The sequence below is a fragment of the Stenella coeruleoalba genome, assembly GCF_951394435.1.
Source record: "Stenella coeruleoalba genome assembly, chromosome: 8".
In the NCBI taxonomy this organism is placed as follows: Eukaryota; Metazoa; Chordata; class Mammalia; order Artiodactyla; family Delphinidae; genus Stenella; species Stenella coeruleoalba.
In genome coordinates, this window is record NC_137154.1 from 34,159,702 (window position 1) to 34,176,186 (window position 16,485).

A 16,485-nucleotide genomic window follows, 5' to 3' on the forward strand; every position below is an offset into this window, starting at 1 on the left:
ATATGTGTATACTATATGTGTGTGTGTGTGTGTGTGTGTGTGTGTGTGTGTGTGTGAGACAGAGAGAGAGACATAGAGACAGACAGAGACAAAGAATATTTTAAAAAATATATTTCAGGGTCAATGTACACTAGTCTGAAGTCCATAGAAACACATGTGGTTCTGGGAAATCTCTTAAGTTTTTAGCAACTAGCTATAAGCTTAGAAGTGTGTTTAGGGTATATGAGAAATACATACAAAGTATAAGATATACTCCCTCTTCTTACCCAGTTTTGATGTATCACCTACACCTAAAGGAGGAACTTTAGGTAATAAGGGTTCAACACACAGGAGAATAAGTTACACATAGAATATGTGGTATAATTCATATTTACTAGTTCAGTAAAATACAGGGATGAATAAGAAGTAGAGACTATTAATTTAGAAGTAGAGAGTATTAGAGTTTCATGGACAAGGTGGGATCTGAAATAGGTCTTTAAAAGTAATTTTGAAGGAAATTCTAGAAAACCAGTAAATGGTAGGAGGTTAAAAAAAAAAACTTGGCATATTCATGAGCACAAAAAGTGTCTTGGCTTAACTAGAAGGTTGTGTTGCAAGAGAGCCAGGTTAACTAGTTAGGGTGCTAGATTATAGGCTGCCTTCAAAATGACACAGATGTGAAACAAAAACCATGTCTTTACTTTCTCTGGATCCTGACTAGAACTATTTATGCCTATTTTTAAAGTGTTCCACTCATCCCTTATCATCTCAAATTCAGAGCACTGACCTACTTATTTACCTGGAAGACCACAGGCCCTACCATCCTCAGTTACATGTCAGTAGCCAAAAAAGCTATTGTTTTACTCCCAAACACAAAGTCTAGCCAGTCAAAGGTCAGAGGAGAAGAAAACAAAACTTAAAAAACTAAGACTCTGATATAGATTAACAATTACATTTACCATTTTATCTTCAATTTCCAACTCAAGACCTGTTTTTCTGAGATTTTGTTCAAACTCTTTTCTTCTTTCCTATGGAAAAACAAATTAGTAGTATTATGTAAAACCCTTTTATTTGCCCAGTGATAAACAGACTTGTTACACAATGACTGCCTCCAGATGGTCCCTTGGTTGTATAAAAAAGTACTCTATGTATTACCCCCATCTGAGTGCCATGGCCTGCTTTTCACCAATATTATAAATCACAGTATAACTATAAAAACCCAATATATCTAGGAATAATCTCCAGGAAATATGCAGGACCTCTATCTGAAAAAAATGCAGAAAACTTTACTAATTAACATAAAAAATTTGATAAACAGAGAGACATATTATATTCCTAGTTGGGAAGATTCAGTACTACAAAGATATCAGTATTCTTCAAATAAACGACATATTTAATGCAATTTTAAGCCAAAATATCATCATGACTTTTTAATCATGAAGAATAATTTCACTTAGAAAAAGTAAAATTAAATTTAATTCAATTAAATGCAAATAATCGTTACTGTGGGCTTTAAAACAATGATTGTCAAAGAATCTTTTGGCTTTATGATTTAAGTGTGAAAAAATTGTAACAGTGATTCAAGTATGATTTAACTCTTACGTAAGTATGAAAAAGTGTAAATGTGACTTACGTGTGAAAAACTGTAAATGTGACTTAAATGTAAAAAATTATGATTTAAGTGTGAAAAATGTAACTGAAATTTTAAAAGGTTTCACTAGGATGTTACAGGACACATCTTCAAATGGATATGTCCACCTTGAGAGATCTTCAAACTTTACAAGGAATAAAATATAATTTTAATGGGTTCTTTTTCTCCATTTCCAAAGTTTACTACATGTGAGAATATGTCTATGAATAATTCTCCTCTCTCTGATACCCTTTCACAATTGCCCTTCTCCTAGGTTACCAAAGAAAAGGCAGGCTGTGAACATCCAGGAAGGCAAAAACAAAACAAAACAACAAGGGGCAGAGAGGGACATTCAAAATATTGTTATCAGTATTAAAAAAAAGTGAATCTTCTCACTGTAGTAACAAATGCTTTTGCAAGTCATGTGGACACCAATTCTCTGAGTTCAGTAAAACTGAAGGCCGAGCTAAGAGGATTATTAGGTGACAGACCATTAAACATTACTTTTATGATAAATCACTTTGTAATTTGGGGCTATAATTCAGGAGCTCAAAAAAGATTCAAACTGCTAAAACAGTACCTTTTCTATTCCAACCTACTTACTTAACTGAACAAGCTTAATTTATACAAACATATATAAAAATAGAATATACTTGAAGCTGAACCATCTCATTCTAGGAATAATTCTCATTCATCTACAAATAAGGAAAATACTGTTTTCTGGGTTTTTTTTTTAACATCTTTATTGGACTATAATTGCTTTACAATGGTGTGTTAGTTTCTGCTTTATAACAAAGTGAATCAGCTATACATATATATCTATCCCCATATCTCCTTCCTCTTGGCGTCTCCCTCCCACCCTCCCTATCCCACCCCTCTAGGTGGTCACAAAGCACCAAGCTGATCTCCCTGTGCTATGTGTCTGCTTCCCACTAGATGGCGGAGGAGTAAGATGTGGAAAATATTGTTTAAAGCCCCTGTGTTCATTTCATTATTTGACGCATTTAGAATGACTTTACTTTTGATGTTTGATAACTACTTGTCAAATATTGTAGTATATTCATGATGTTTTATCAATTATACACTTGTACAGTTGTAAAAAACAAAAAACACCTCAAAACAAAAGAAGAAGTTTAAGGCTTAGACTGTTCTGGTGAAAGGAAATAAAAACATTTCAAGGTATATACACATTTGTTGTAGCAAACTTAAGACTGAACAAACAATAAAAGACTCCCAAAGATAAAACACTTAAATTAGGAAAAAATTATGTGGACAGAGTGGAAGGAAAATTTTAGGTGGAGAAAAATAAATGATGTAAAATTCAAAGTGTTAAAAAAGAGTTTCTTCATATAACTCATTTTTTAAAATAAATGATGGTGAGTGTCAAATTTCCATGGTATTTACCTTCTAGAGATATATGCTAAAAACTGGACCATTTACAAAACATTATAGATTATATCCTTTGCAACTACTGAAATGTATGATAAATAATTGTAGTTGGGGAAGACTTGTAGATGAATCAGGCTTTCAGGGGAAGTCCAGGAGTTCATTTTAGACCTGCTGAGTCTGAGATTCTGTAAGACTTCCAAGTAGAGATGCAGAATAGTCACAGGGGAAAGAAGTACAAACTGGAAAGGTAAACGTTGGAATTAGCACAAACATGGTTTTAAATTTTAAAACTGTGAGACAGGAAGCATCATCAAAGAAATCAATGTAGGCTGAGAAAAGAAGAGGATTAAGGACTGAACCTGAGGCACTACAATAACAAGAAATCAGGGAGAAGAAAAGATTGAGAAGGAGCGGCTAGTGAAATAAGAAGAAAACTAAGAGAATGTGGAGACCTGGAAGCTGAGTGAAGAACATAAACTGTAGAGAAGGGAATGGTAATCAGTGGCAAATGCTGCTAACAGGTCAAGCAAGATGAGGGTTGAGACTGGATCACTGGATTCATTTATCTGAAGATAAGCAGAGTGGGTGACGTTAAGGCCTGATAGGAATCGGTTTAAGAGAAAACTGGGCAAAAAGGAAATTGAGAAGTCGACATTAGCTGGCAGGGAAATTGAGATTAAGAGGAGGTCTTTGTGCTTGCTTTTTAATTTGTTTTTAATACGGAAGAATTAACAGCACATTTATTTGTTGAAAGAAATGATCCGGTAAAGAACAAAACAAAATGCAATTTTAAGAGAGAGGAAAGAATCGTAAAAGCAATATCCCTAAGTAGGTATACAGAAAAGAGGTAATATAACAGGCTTGAAACTGCTATCCTTAGAAAGGCCTGCCTGCAAGGTTGGTTCCAGTGTCTGGGAACTTGGTTTTTGTGAGGGTTCCCACCATTCCCAGAACTACTAAGAATGGCTCACTTTACCTCAACTGTTTGTACAAACTATGTAGTTCATGCTGAACATCTGCTTTCTTCCGGGACTACGGAATGTTGGTATGACATAGGCAGAAGGTTACAAGGACCAGCCCCCAATAATATCGTACAGCACTGAGTCTTTAATGAGCTTCCTTAGTAAACAGTACCTCCAATGTGGTGTCATACATTGTTACTGGAGGAATTAACTGCATCCTGTGTGACTCCACTGGGAGAGAACTCTTATAAGCTTGCTCCTAGTTTTCTCTGGACTTTGCCCCATGCATCTTTTCCTTTTGCTGATTTTGCTTTTATTATTTCATTGCAATAAAACATAGCCATTGAGTATGGCTACATGCTGTGTCCTGTGAGTCCTTTTAGTGAGTCAGCAAACCTGGGGGTAGTCTTGTTGACTCCTAAACGGTAGGCAAGAAGAAAGGGATCCAGAACACAAGCAAATGTGTTGGCTTTAGATAGAAGGATAAATAGTACATCTATGGTAAAAGGAAGAAAGGTAGATTATACAGGTGGAAGATGCTGGTAGATGGACAAATGTGGTAATGAAAATTAAGAATTTCTCTTCTACTTGCTTCAGTTTTCTCAGTGAATTAGAAAAGTGGTCAGCTAAGCTTGAAAATGGGGAGGATACATAGAAGGTGTGAGAGAGAAAAAGTTATAAAACAGTCACCCAGGAGAGTGGGAAACTGAATAAATTAAGGAAGTATGACTGCCAGATAGCATTAAGGACTGAGTTGAGGTCTATCGGCACAAATATGAGATAAAACCAGTAAGTGAATGGTATGTCTGTCTTTCTGCATGGTTCTAGCGTTAGCAGGTGGAAAGTTGGGTTTAACTAAAATTGTTTTCCAAAGTTAAGTACAACTGAGAGATGGGCAAGGGATTTGATGGCACATGCAGTAGAGTATAATGTGATACGAGATTTAAACTGAATAAGCATAAAGAAGAGCATAAAGATAAGGAGCAGCAGTAAAAAGGAGTTAAGATAATTGCATCTTATCTGGTCCTGGTGCAGCTGAAGGAAGAAGAGCATTGGTCAGACATATTCGAGGGATTGGTCAGACAGTTGGATACTTTGAATGAGATTATAAAGAGTTGTAGTTATTAGTAATGACAAGTTCTAGGGGAGTGAATGGCTGAGTTAGAGACTAAGATACTTGCAAAAGGGAGTTCAAGGAACAGAGAGGCTAGGATGCCAAAATAATCATCTACATAACCATTGAGATAATCAATACTTAAAAAGGGAGTATTTGTGGAGAGAGTGATGGTGATCCAGGAGCTAAAATTGTTGAGAAATAGAACAGAAGGCCAGGGACAGATTAAAGACAGCAACAATGCAGGGTAGCGATAACTCCGATGAGATTTAAAACTCAGGAGCTTCAAGGCTGAGTGAGGGAGGATAGACTGTAATCAACAATACGATAAAAGGAGAGCAGGCATTCATCCATTTCCAGAAAAAGCGTAAGGGAAAAACCACCACCGCTTGAGAGGACTGCTGTGGAAGGCACCAAACCCACACGAGGAGCTAGGCTTGAAGGGGACATTCAGAGAAGAGCTGAATATGGTGATAATGAATGAATTTTAGAGGCCTGGTGGAAGAGTTTCCAGGCAAAGGGTGGAAGAAATGGACAGAAATGGCTATGTACAGGGCCTTATGGAGATAATAGCTACAGTTTTTTACTTTATGTGACATTTATTTCCTATTGTAAGTATGTTAGCAAATGTGTGTTTATATGCTTACCCATATGAATTAATATATTAATTCATTATTTCAAATATCTAATATTTATTAAGCATCCATTATGCTCTAACTGCTGTTCTAAGCATTTGAGTATACCGTAATGAACAAGACAAAGTCCTTGGTTTTGTGAACTTAATTTATGGTGTTAGAGACAGTAAACAAGTAAAAAAAATGAATAAATAATGTAAGTTCAGAAAGTGATAAGGTCAGAAAGAACATAATATCAAGGCTACTCAGATAAAATGGATTAATGAAAGTCAAAATGAAATTAAACACAAAAGATAAATATTATATTCAGATATACACCTCAAATTCTGGAGGTCACATTTAATATCAAAGGTAAGCTATATAAAAAATATATCAGTCACTTGGGAGAAGAAAAAGAAGTCACTGTCCAAAATACCCAAAAAATAAAATTGACTTTACACATCCATTCTTAGGCTGCATATTTTGTAGTCTTTTCACTCAGTTTCCAGTAACACTCTGGGGCTGCTAACTTTTACAACATAATTCAGAGGAAACATCCCTGTCAAAGTATAGAACGTGCTTCTTCTTATTATTCCCATCTCTCTTACATAAGTACTTACTGCCTTCAGTTCAGCTTCTTTCTTTAAGTCATCAACATAGGAAAGCACAAAATCAATTTGCCTAATCCCATCTCTGAAGAAGATAGAATCTTTGCTTTGTTCATCTTTTTTAAACTGCAGGAGACATGAATGACACAACTTTAAATTATAGTTTTACTTTCACATGGCAAAAACATGAAAGGGATTAGCTAAAATTTGGTCAGCATATAATTTTTTTCAGTCCTGAAATGACAGATGAAGACAACCAGAGTTTTCATCAACAGAAGATCATGCTTATTTTAGAAAGTGAAATGCCATAAAGTTACATATTAAACAACAAAGACTCAAGATGAAGCTAAGCATATTTACTACATGCACACACAATAAAAATGCTACAATTATACCAAAACACAAAATGAATACATGTATACATTGATCCCAAAATGCATATTCAGAGAGACTTGTTATCTTCATTAAACAACGTACCAATTAGTCCAACAAATAATTCATGGTCACTCACTACTTTGGGGGTATAATTAATTATAGACCAATTAATGAATCTCACTGCAAGAACATAAACTTATGATTAATGCTTATATGTATGTTTTCATAAAGTTGCTACTTTCTAATTCAACTTTTAAAGGGCTAAAATGAAATCAACATGCAGTTAAAAATTAGAAAGCAAGTTAGCGTGCCAGCTGGCTTCACTACAAGTAAACTCTCATGCAAATCTCCTTTCAACATCAACTTCTTAAGTGAGCTAAATGCAATCCGCTGTTTAAATTTGTGTTATCAATTCTCTCAGTATAATCGTCAAACTTACAAATTCAGCTTTCACATGTGTAGTTCATTAATTCCTCCCCTTTCAAAACTGCAAAAACACTAGAGAGCTTCAGAAAGAAGAGATTTCATGTTTGACTGATTTGGTCTTCTTTATAGTTTATATATAATATGTAATAGTTAATATTTGGAATAGGCGACATATAATACCTAGAATGATGTAAATAGATGATGCAGTGCATGTCAGTGATCTCTCTAACCCTGTGATGCAAATTTATAACATAGGTAACTTTCCAACTGCTTTAGCTAACCTGTGATTGGGGAACTGGGTTTTTAATTTTCATAACTGGTATTTATATTAGTTTATGAGTTTCTTTTATGGTACTCTATGCTGTTTTTCATTCAAGTCAGGCCAGGCAGATCACCCATAAAAAGGATTGGTTGTAGATCAGTCAAGTAAGAATAAGACAAAAATCTCATGGTTGATCTGTGGTCTGTGAACAGAATAACTGTATTTTATCTATATGAATGCATAACTGATGTGTCTCAGAAAGAACTAGCTCCCAGTGCACAGGAGGAAATGAGTGGAAAAAAGAATGAAGAAACACAAAATATTCAGGGAGTCTAGAGATTACATATCAAAATACAGTAATTCAAATGTTATGTCTGAGTTCTCTACACCCCAGTCAAAGGATACATAATCATCTCTCTTTTCCTAAAAGAAAGTAAAACAAAAAGAAAACCCTGAAAAAATTCAAACGGTTATCATGTTATATCTTGATTATAAATCATTAAAAAAAGGTGAACAAAACAAAAAAATTATTTGAGCTCTTGTAAATCATCACAGTATTAGCATATCTTATGAAATTCACCAAAATTTGTGGAGCCAACTGGGGAAGGAAAAAAGATACTAATTAGATTAAATATAATCAAAGCAAAAAATTAGAGGGAAAAAACAATAATCTTTTTGCTCTAAATCTGGGACAGTCATATTCTGTATGATAGAGGTTTTTTTTTAAACACCATATATTTATAAGCGGTCATATTGTTTGAACAAGCTAAATTTAGGTCCGCAGAGAGAAGTTCTGGTGATAGAAGATGTGCACATAGAAATCAACAAAAATCACACTCAAGAGTTCTTGTCTATTAGGGAATAAACAAAGTAACTAGAATAGTGAATCTAATTATTTCCTGAATGTTCAGTCAAAATGGGTGTATGTAATTCCCTTCTCCTGAAAGGTAGCCAAGGTAGCCTTTGGCTACGTAGAAAAACCCAAATATCTATTATTATGTCATATCCTAACTATAAACTGTAAAAAAATTTTTAAATACAGAGAAATCACTGGTAGCCTTGTAAATCACCATGAGGTACATATCTTAGGACTATTAACAAAAACTGGTTGAAGCCAACTGGGGCAGAAAAACCTGATAATTTTGTTACATATAATTGAACACTATTAAAACACATCACTTTTGTTTTGCTCAGGACATGACATTAAGATCATTTTTTGCAGTGTGTATGAGGTTTGTATTTATATTTGTATTTGTGTTTGATTTGTTCTTGGAAATGCCTGTTTATAGTGAGGCAAATATCTGGGTGGCTATTGAATGAGGTCGTTTTTCTGAGGTTTATAAACCTGGATTCTTGCTGGGGATTCGTAAACTTCTGAAACTATGTAAACTGCATGTGTGTATATGTGTATGTGCGTGTGTGTGTATTTATGTGTGTATGTAATTACATTTTTTTAGGAAAAGTTTCCAAAGCTTGAATCAGACCCAAAAAAGATTAAGAATCACCATTCTAAAACCCCAGTTGCCTGGGGAATAGGAATCAGTGACAAAGTCCCCCAAATCAATAGTATTCATTGCAACAAAAATGGCTTGGGCTAGCACTGCAGCACTAGCAATGCATCCAAAGCATAAGCAGCATCATTCAGCACTGGTTACCATAAGACGCCGCCTCAGGAACAAATTGTATCGCTTTGCAGACTGTGAAGCAATCAACAGAGAGTTAGCAAATCCTGCCCAGGATTAAAGAAAAGATCCCCTGCAAAAACAGACACGCAAACAAACAAGACCCTCAGTATGATCACTCATGTGAATATGCATGTGTATGTGTAATAATTAAATTGGAGGGTGGGAGAAGACAGAAGAAAAGAACAAGAAAAAAAAGGAAGAAAACAATAAAAAATAAATGAAAGAAAAAAAAAGGAGACTTCAAAGTAAATTTCCCTAAATCCCTTTACAATAACTCTAAATAATACACATTTGTGGACCTGGATTAAGAAGACAACAAAAAAGAAAGAGAAAAAAGAATAATGAAGGAAAACATGAGAATGGAAATGTAAAGTAAAATAGGTATAATAGGTATTCTGTTAAGTATGCCTATACACATCCGACAAAGAAAGCAAAATTACTACAGTTATTCTGGGACCATGTATGGTATGAAAAGTTTACCCAATAGTGTAAAATACTTCATTACTGAAAAAACACTGAAATTACCATTATCACGTACATGTCTGTGTAATTACTTCTTTTTTTTAGGAAGAGGTTCCAAAGCTTTAATCAGATCCAAAAAAGATTAAGAATCTTTCATTACCATTAAAATATTTCACTACCAAAATACTGAAGAAAAAAAGGAAACGTCATTTGATTATTTAAATGCTGAGTTGTCTTCAGTCTTCAATTACCATGACCATTATTTTTAAAATACCAAAGCAATTAATTAAAAACATCTGGGATAATCAATATTTGAAAGAAAACCTATGGCACAAAAAAGGCAAGTATTGTATTTTATAGTATAATGAAATGATAAATTATCTAATAAAATTATCAATAAAGAGCTTCAGTTCTTGTCATGCAAAGTTTTGTTTAAACTGTTGTTTTCCTGGAATAGGCTGAAGAGACCTAAGCAACTGGTGACTAAGGCGGGAAACTCCCTGCTCTGTAAACTGATGAGCCTACTATGTATAGATGAGTTAATATTGCTGTTATTTAAAAACAACAGGGCTTTTCTGGTGGCGCAGTGGTTGAGAGTCCACCTGCCGATGCAGGGGATGCGGGTTCGTGCCCCGGTCTGGGAAGATCCCACGTGCCGCGGAGCGGCTGGGCCCGTGAGCCATGGCTGCTGAGCCTGCGCGTCCGGAGCCTGTGCTCCGCAACGGGAGAGGCCACAGCAGTGAGAGGCCCGTGTACCACACACAAAAAAAAAAAAAGACATATGATGGGACAGAATAGAGAGTTTAGAAATAAACTCACACATACACAGTCAGTTTCCACAAAGGTTCTAAAGTAATTTATGAGGAAAAGACAGTCATTTCAATAGGTAGTGCTAAATATGCATATTTAAAAAGTAAATAAATTTAATTCTCACCATAAGTCATCTACAAAAGTTAACTCAAAATGAATCCTAGACCAAAAGTAAAAGTTAAAACTATAAAACTGAAGAAAATCTGAGAAAATGTCCCCTACTTTGGTGCAGATAAATATTTCTTAGATAGAGCACAAGAAACATGGATCATAAAAGAAAAAGTATGAGAAATTGAACTTCGAAACTTTGTATTTTTAAAAACAGTGTTAAATAAAAGAAAAGGAAAGTCACAGATTGGGAGAAAATGTTTGCAATAAATACAACTGACAAAGGTTTTGCATTCAGAATACATAAAAGCTTCTTACAAGTCAATAGAAAGATAATCCAATTTCTAAAAATACAGAAAAGATTAGAACATATAGTTAACAGAAGAAGATGTATGAATGGCCAATAAGCCCATGAAAAGATGTGTAACATTATCATTCATCAGGAAAATGAGAACTGAAACCATGAGATAATCTCCATTCAATCACTAAAGTTAAAAAGTTGACAATATCAAGTGCTGGTGAGGATGTAGAGCAACTAGAATTCTCATGCATTACTGGTAGGAATGAAAAATATACAACCACGTTTTAAAATAGTTTAGCAGTTTCATATAAAGTTACACATACATTTTTCATATGATCCAGAAATTTTACACCTAGGAAATTAATGAAAAGAAATGAAAATATATGTCTATACGAACACTTCTTACACAAATGTTCCTAACAGCTTTATTTATAATGGTCCCCAAACTGAAAACAATTCAAATATCCATCAACAGGTGAATGGATAAACAAATTTTGGTATATCCATACAATGGAATACTACTTAGCAATAAAACAAAATAAAAGAAACCAAAAAACTACAGATATATTCAACAAGATTCAATTTATCAGTATCATTTGAAATTTTGGATGAGTCTCTGAACAAAAAAAGCCAGTAGCCAGACACAAAATAGTATACATTATTACATATATCATATAGTATGATTCAATTAACATACTACTTTAGAAAAAATATTAAAAAAACAAATCAGCGGTTGCCTAGGGCAGAGGTGAAACAGAAAAAGGAAGCTTTTTTGAGGTAATGGAAATTTATATCTTGATTGTTGTGATTTGTTAAAATTTGTCAAACCGTACACTTAAAATGGGTACATTTCATTGTATGTAATGTATAAACAATAAAGATGATAATTTTTAACTTGAACAACTAGAAGAATAGATTGTATGTAGCTAAGATATGAAAGACTTCAAAAGAGCAGTTTTTTGTCTAGGAAAAAATTACATTTTAGACATGTAAATCTTGAGATGTCTTTAGATATTTAAATGCATATGATGGGGAAATGGCTTGGATATTTAAGTCTGAAGGTCTTAATATTTAAGTCTGATGTCTATACTAGAAACTTAAATTTAAGTGTTACAACATATCATTGGTATTTAATGCCATGAGACTGAATAAGATCTCTAAGAGACAAATGTCTGAGTCCTAGAGCAATCATATCTAAATACATACGTAGATCAATTATAAATACTAATTTATATTCATACTTATTGCTTCTGGTTCATTTATACATTCTGGCTGGTTTGTGCCTATGTCAAGCATATCATTAAATATTTGGAATATCATCCCTGAGGTGAACAAGATCTACACCCCTTCAAAACCTGTTAACAGCATGTTGATTGTTACTAAGGCATGCCTCTAGTGTGCCTTTTCAATTCCCATTCCTCCTTCTTTAAACACTAAGTACTTTTCAAATTACTCCTCCCAACACAAATGGCACTCACTCTGAGACAGGTTCTTTTAGGTATAATTTTCTCCATTTTTCTGTGTTTCATTTAATGGTTTTAGCATCCTTCTAGCAATTTAGCTAGCCATTTAGGTACTCAATCAAATCCACTGTTGACTACTTTAAAATAAAAGGTTAAATTATGTGAATTCCTCTGTATTTATAGAATCATTAGTAGTGAAGTTCTATCATAATAATGGTAGGATTAAATTTTTTCCAAAAGGAAAATATATCCAATGATATCCTGCTGGATATCTTTGGCTCGTCTCAGCAGAACCCTTCTCTATCCATCTCTACCCTGCTTTTTTTCTTGGGAGGGCGACTGGTTATACTGATAGATATCAAAGAGCTCCTTTGACTTCTGGCTTCCCACAAATGATTGGAAGGAGGGAAAAGAGTGTAAATGTCTTCCTTTCTGAGGCTGGATTCAGGAAGGCTGTATCCTTCCACTGAAGGTCATTAAGCCTCTCAAGAATGTCTCAAGTACATGACTCTCTCCTGGGATCTAATAATTGTTCCCTCCCAATTCCCTTCAGTTCTATGGATGATAATAGAGTCACTGTTACTAAATCTATACACACTGGGCTTTTCTGGCACCCCATATTTGTAAAAGTTTTTTTTTTAAGTACTCCTCAAATTATCCTATTTTGAGTATGCCTAATAGGACCCTGATTGATACAGATTTTTCTTTTGTGATATTTCTATAACATTAAAAGAAAATTTCCCTGGAAAAATGGTTGATTCTGGGACTGACACAGGAAAAGTACAAGGACGAGATGAGCTTAGAGCATCTTGTAATGCCAGAAAGTAAGAAAAGCTAAAAACAAAGCAAAATCAATAGGGTTATATCAAAGGGATACAGGGATCAATCAAAAAGCTCTTAGTAATCAAAGCAAGGCCAATTTGAGCAACAAAGTAAATGAAGTAGTACTGAGTCTATAATACAAAATATAAAATAAATATCTCTGAGCTCAAACTGATATAAATAAATAGACAATGTATAAATAAACTGATGAATAAATAAATGAGACCTATTTCTCATACAAAAGAATTCCAAATAATTCATTTACCCTTAAGGAAGTGGAGCATAATTCCCCAATTCTTGAGTGGGCTGCACACAGTGACTTTCTTCTACAGTATAAAAAGGGAGAATAGAAAGAAAAACTTCACAGCAGAGCAAGCTGACAAATGTGACTTCAAGCCAGGCAATCAAGGTTAACATCAAGAATGGTAAGTCACGTGGGTAGGCAATGTACCCTTCATATAATGTGATGAAAAAAGCATTTTACTCCTATTGTCTCCCTCCCCAAAATGCACTACCTCAGTCTAATTATGAGAAAAAACATCAGGAAAGCCACAACTGAGGGACATTCTACAAAATACTTGATAAGTACGCCTCAAAACTGTGAAGGTCATTGAAAACGAGAGAAGTCTGAGACACTGTCACAGCCAAAAGGAGCCTGAAGAGACAGGACAACTAAATGCAATGTGGTGTCCTGGATGGGATCCTGGAACAGAAAAAGAACACCAGGGAAAAACTAAGGGAATGTGAACAAAGTATGGACTTTAGTTAATAATCATGTACCAATATTGGTTCATTATTTGCAACAAATATATCATATTAATGCAAGATGTAAATAGGGAAAAATGTACATGACGTATAAGGAACTTTATGTACTATGTTCATAATAAATCTGTAAATCTAAAACTATACTAAAATACAAAGTAGATTAAAAAAGGGAAACCTACTGTTTAATTTTAATAACTTACTGTTTGACCAAAGACAATGTCATCATAAAGAATGAAATACCGTAAACCACTTTAAAATCATTTGGAATTTAAAACTTCAATTGTTAGTATATGACTTAATTGGGGAAATTATTTGTAACATATCATGGGCAAGGGGATAATAATAAATATGTGACCAGCTCCAAAAATATCAAGAAAAAGAAAACCTAACAGCTTGACAGGAAAATAGACAAAGAAATATACACAGAATGATCCAGCAAAATAAATTAAAATGACCATCAATGTAGAAAAAGATAAAATGTCTCACTCATATTGAGAGAAATGAAAGTTTAAACTATCCTAGGATACAGAGCTAACTGAAAAAGCTCTCAACTGAAAAAGGTCCACTATCTATCTCTCTAACAGACAGGCAAACATCTAAACTTATTAATACACTGTTAATGAAGCTATGGAGAAATAGGACTCTCATATATTTCTTATAAATGCAAAACGGAGGGGAATTTGGCAATATATGGTAAAATTACATATGCCTTTATTTTTTGATACTTAAATCCTACTTAGAAAGATACATTTGGCCAAAATATTATAAAACTGATTCCCAAGGGTTAAAGACTAAAAAAAGAGAAAAGATTTCCAAGATTAAAAACAACCCAAACATCCATCAGTAAAGGGACTGTATGAATACACTATCCTAAACCCGCACAATAGAATACTATGCCACATACTAACAAATTAGTGTGAAATTGACACAGTATAGAGTATAGAGTGAACTCCAGGATATGTTTTTAAGTGAAAACCAAAGAACAGTGCAGTATATACAGTATGCTGCCTTCAAAGAAGCAGGAAGAATATAAATATACATATGTATGTAGACACACACACACACACACACACACACACACACACAGAAAAGTAAAGGATACATTGGAAAGATAAACTAAATAAAAATGGTTACTACAGAAGGTTTAAGAGGAAAAACAAGGAAGAAATTTTCCTCTGAAATGCTTTGTTTCATAGTTTCAAACTGAGATAGATTTACCTTCAAGCTAATAAAGTCTAAGCATCAGGGCCCCTCACTTGCACCAGTCCCTTCAAGGATTTAGGAAGGATTCTAGCAATGTGTTCTCACAGTCAAACATTTTTGTAAAAATTTTAAAGTAAATTATTGTCCCATTATTCTTCTTGAAAAGTGACACCAAGGGCTTCCCTGGTGGTGCAGTGGTTGAGAGTCCGCCTGTCGATGCGGGGGACACGGGTTCGTACCCTGGTCGGGGAAGATCCCACGTGCCGCGGAGCAGCTGGGCCCGTGAGCCATGGCCGCTGGGCCTGTGCGTCCGGAGCCTGTGCTCCGCAACGGGAGAGACCGCAGCAGTGAGAGGCCAGCGTACAGCAAAAAAAAAAAAAAAAAAAGAAAAAAAGAAAAGTGACACCAAAATGGCATAAGCTTTAGGCTCCACTAAACTTTATTTAATTTACAGTTTTCAACTTTGGAATCGTGAATGTTTTACATGGTCAAAAAATAAACATAAATTAAAAAGAAAAATAAAAACAATAAAATTTCAAGTATTATAATCTGATCAATCCTACAACCTTCATTCTGGAACATAAAGATCAGTACTCTAGTGAAAAGGGAAACATCTGTACCAAAACTGTCAGTATAAGAGTATAACTCTATTTCCCCATCTTCCCAAACAGCATCTTTTATTTACTACGCAACTAACAAAAAATTTTGGATCCCTTTATTAACCTCTTAATTGATATTCAAATTTGATTTTTAAACAAACTGTACTTCTTCATGATTATTCTTAGGCATGTACTTACAGGTAAGAAGAAAAATGTATGGAGAAAGAATACTAAATTAGGCCTCAGAAACCTGAGTTCTAGTCTAGTCCAGGATCTGCCCCCCTAAACAAATGGATAATTTTTGTCAAGTCATTAAACTTCTCAGATCCTTCATTTTCTCATCTGTAAAACTGAGAAAGTAAAATGCTAGCAAAGTGCTGTGCTTTATGTGTCATTCTCATTAATGTGTCTGACGACATTTTTTTCCCATAAGAAACTGATTTTTTTCCGAAGTAATAAATTCTCTAATATCATGTATAAGAACCTGAAAAACAACTGTGAACTGAGAAATAGTCATGATGGCTGACTACAAAAAAAACACCCCATCATGTCCATGCAAGAAAGTACAGTACAGATGGCTGCTTACCCTTGGTTCTTCACTGATGAGAAAACTGGACTCTCTGCTGTTCAGGTCCTGCTAATAGCGTCATGGAGAAGATAGAATGCTGTTAATAATAATAATGCAAGTGGGGAGTATATAACTTTTAACAATAAAAACTCTAGGTTCTCTGTGCAGAAGTACTAAACCTACAACTCAGGGGAGCTATGAAGCACCTGAAATTGGATGCAAAACTGCGTGTATATATGTGTATACATGTGCATGTGTGGGTGTATAATGTGTGTGTATGTTTATGCGGGGAGAGAGAGAGAGAGAGAGGGAGCTTGAGAAAGAATGAGGAATTTGTAGG

The 16,485-nt window shown here is 34.5% G+C and overlaps 1 protein-coding gene across 6 annotated transcripts in view; it reads right to left on the reverse strand.

The window, feature by feature from the left end:
* Positions 1 to 16,485, reverse strand: part of ANO5 (anoctamin 5) — a 96,123-nt gene that overhangs the window by 60,379 nt on the left and 19,259 nt on the right. For 2 of the 6 annotated variants that reach the window (XM_079928252.1, XM_079928248.1), the window contains exons 3-5: positions 16,164 to 16,214; positions 6,309 to 6,422; positions 939 to 1,007 (exon numbers count right to left, since the gene is read on the reverse strand). In XM_079928252.1, the coding sequence (XP_079784378.1) occupies positions 939 to 1,007; positions 6,309 to 6,422; positions 16,164 to 16,214 (234 nt within the window). The remainder of the gene's footprint in view (positions 1 to 938; positions 1,008 to 6,308; positions 6,423 to 16,163; positions 16,215 to 16,485) is intronic. The other 4 variants (XM_079928249.1, XM_079928247.1, XM_079928251.1 and 1 more) reach the window with 2 other exon arrangements.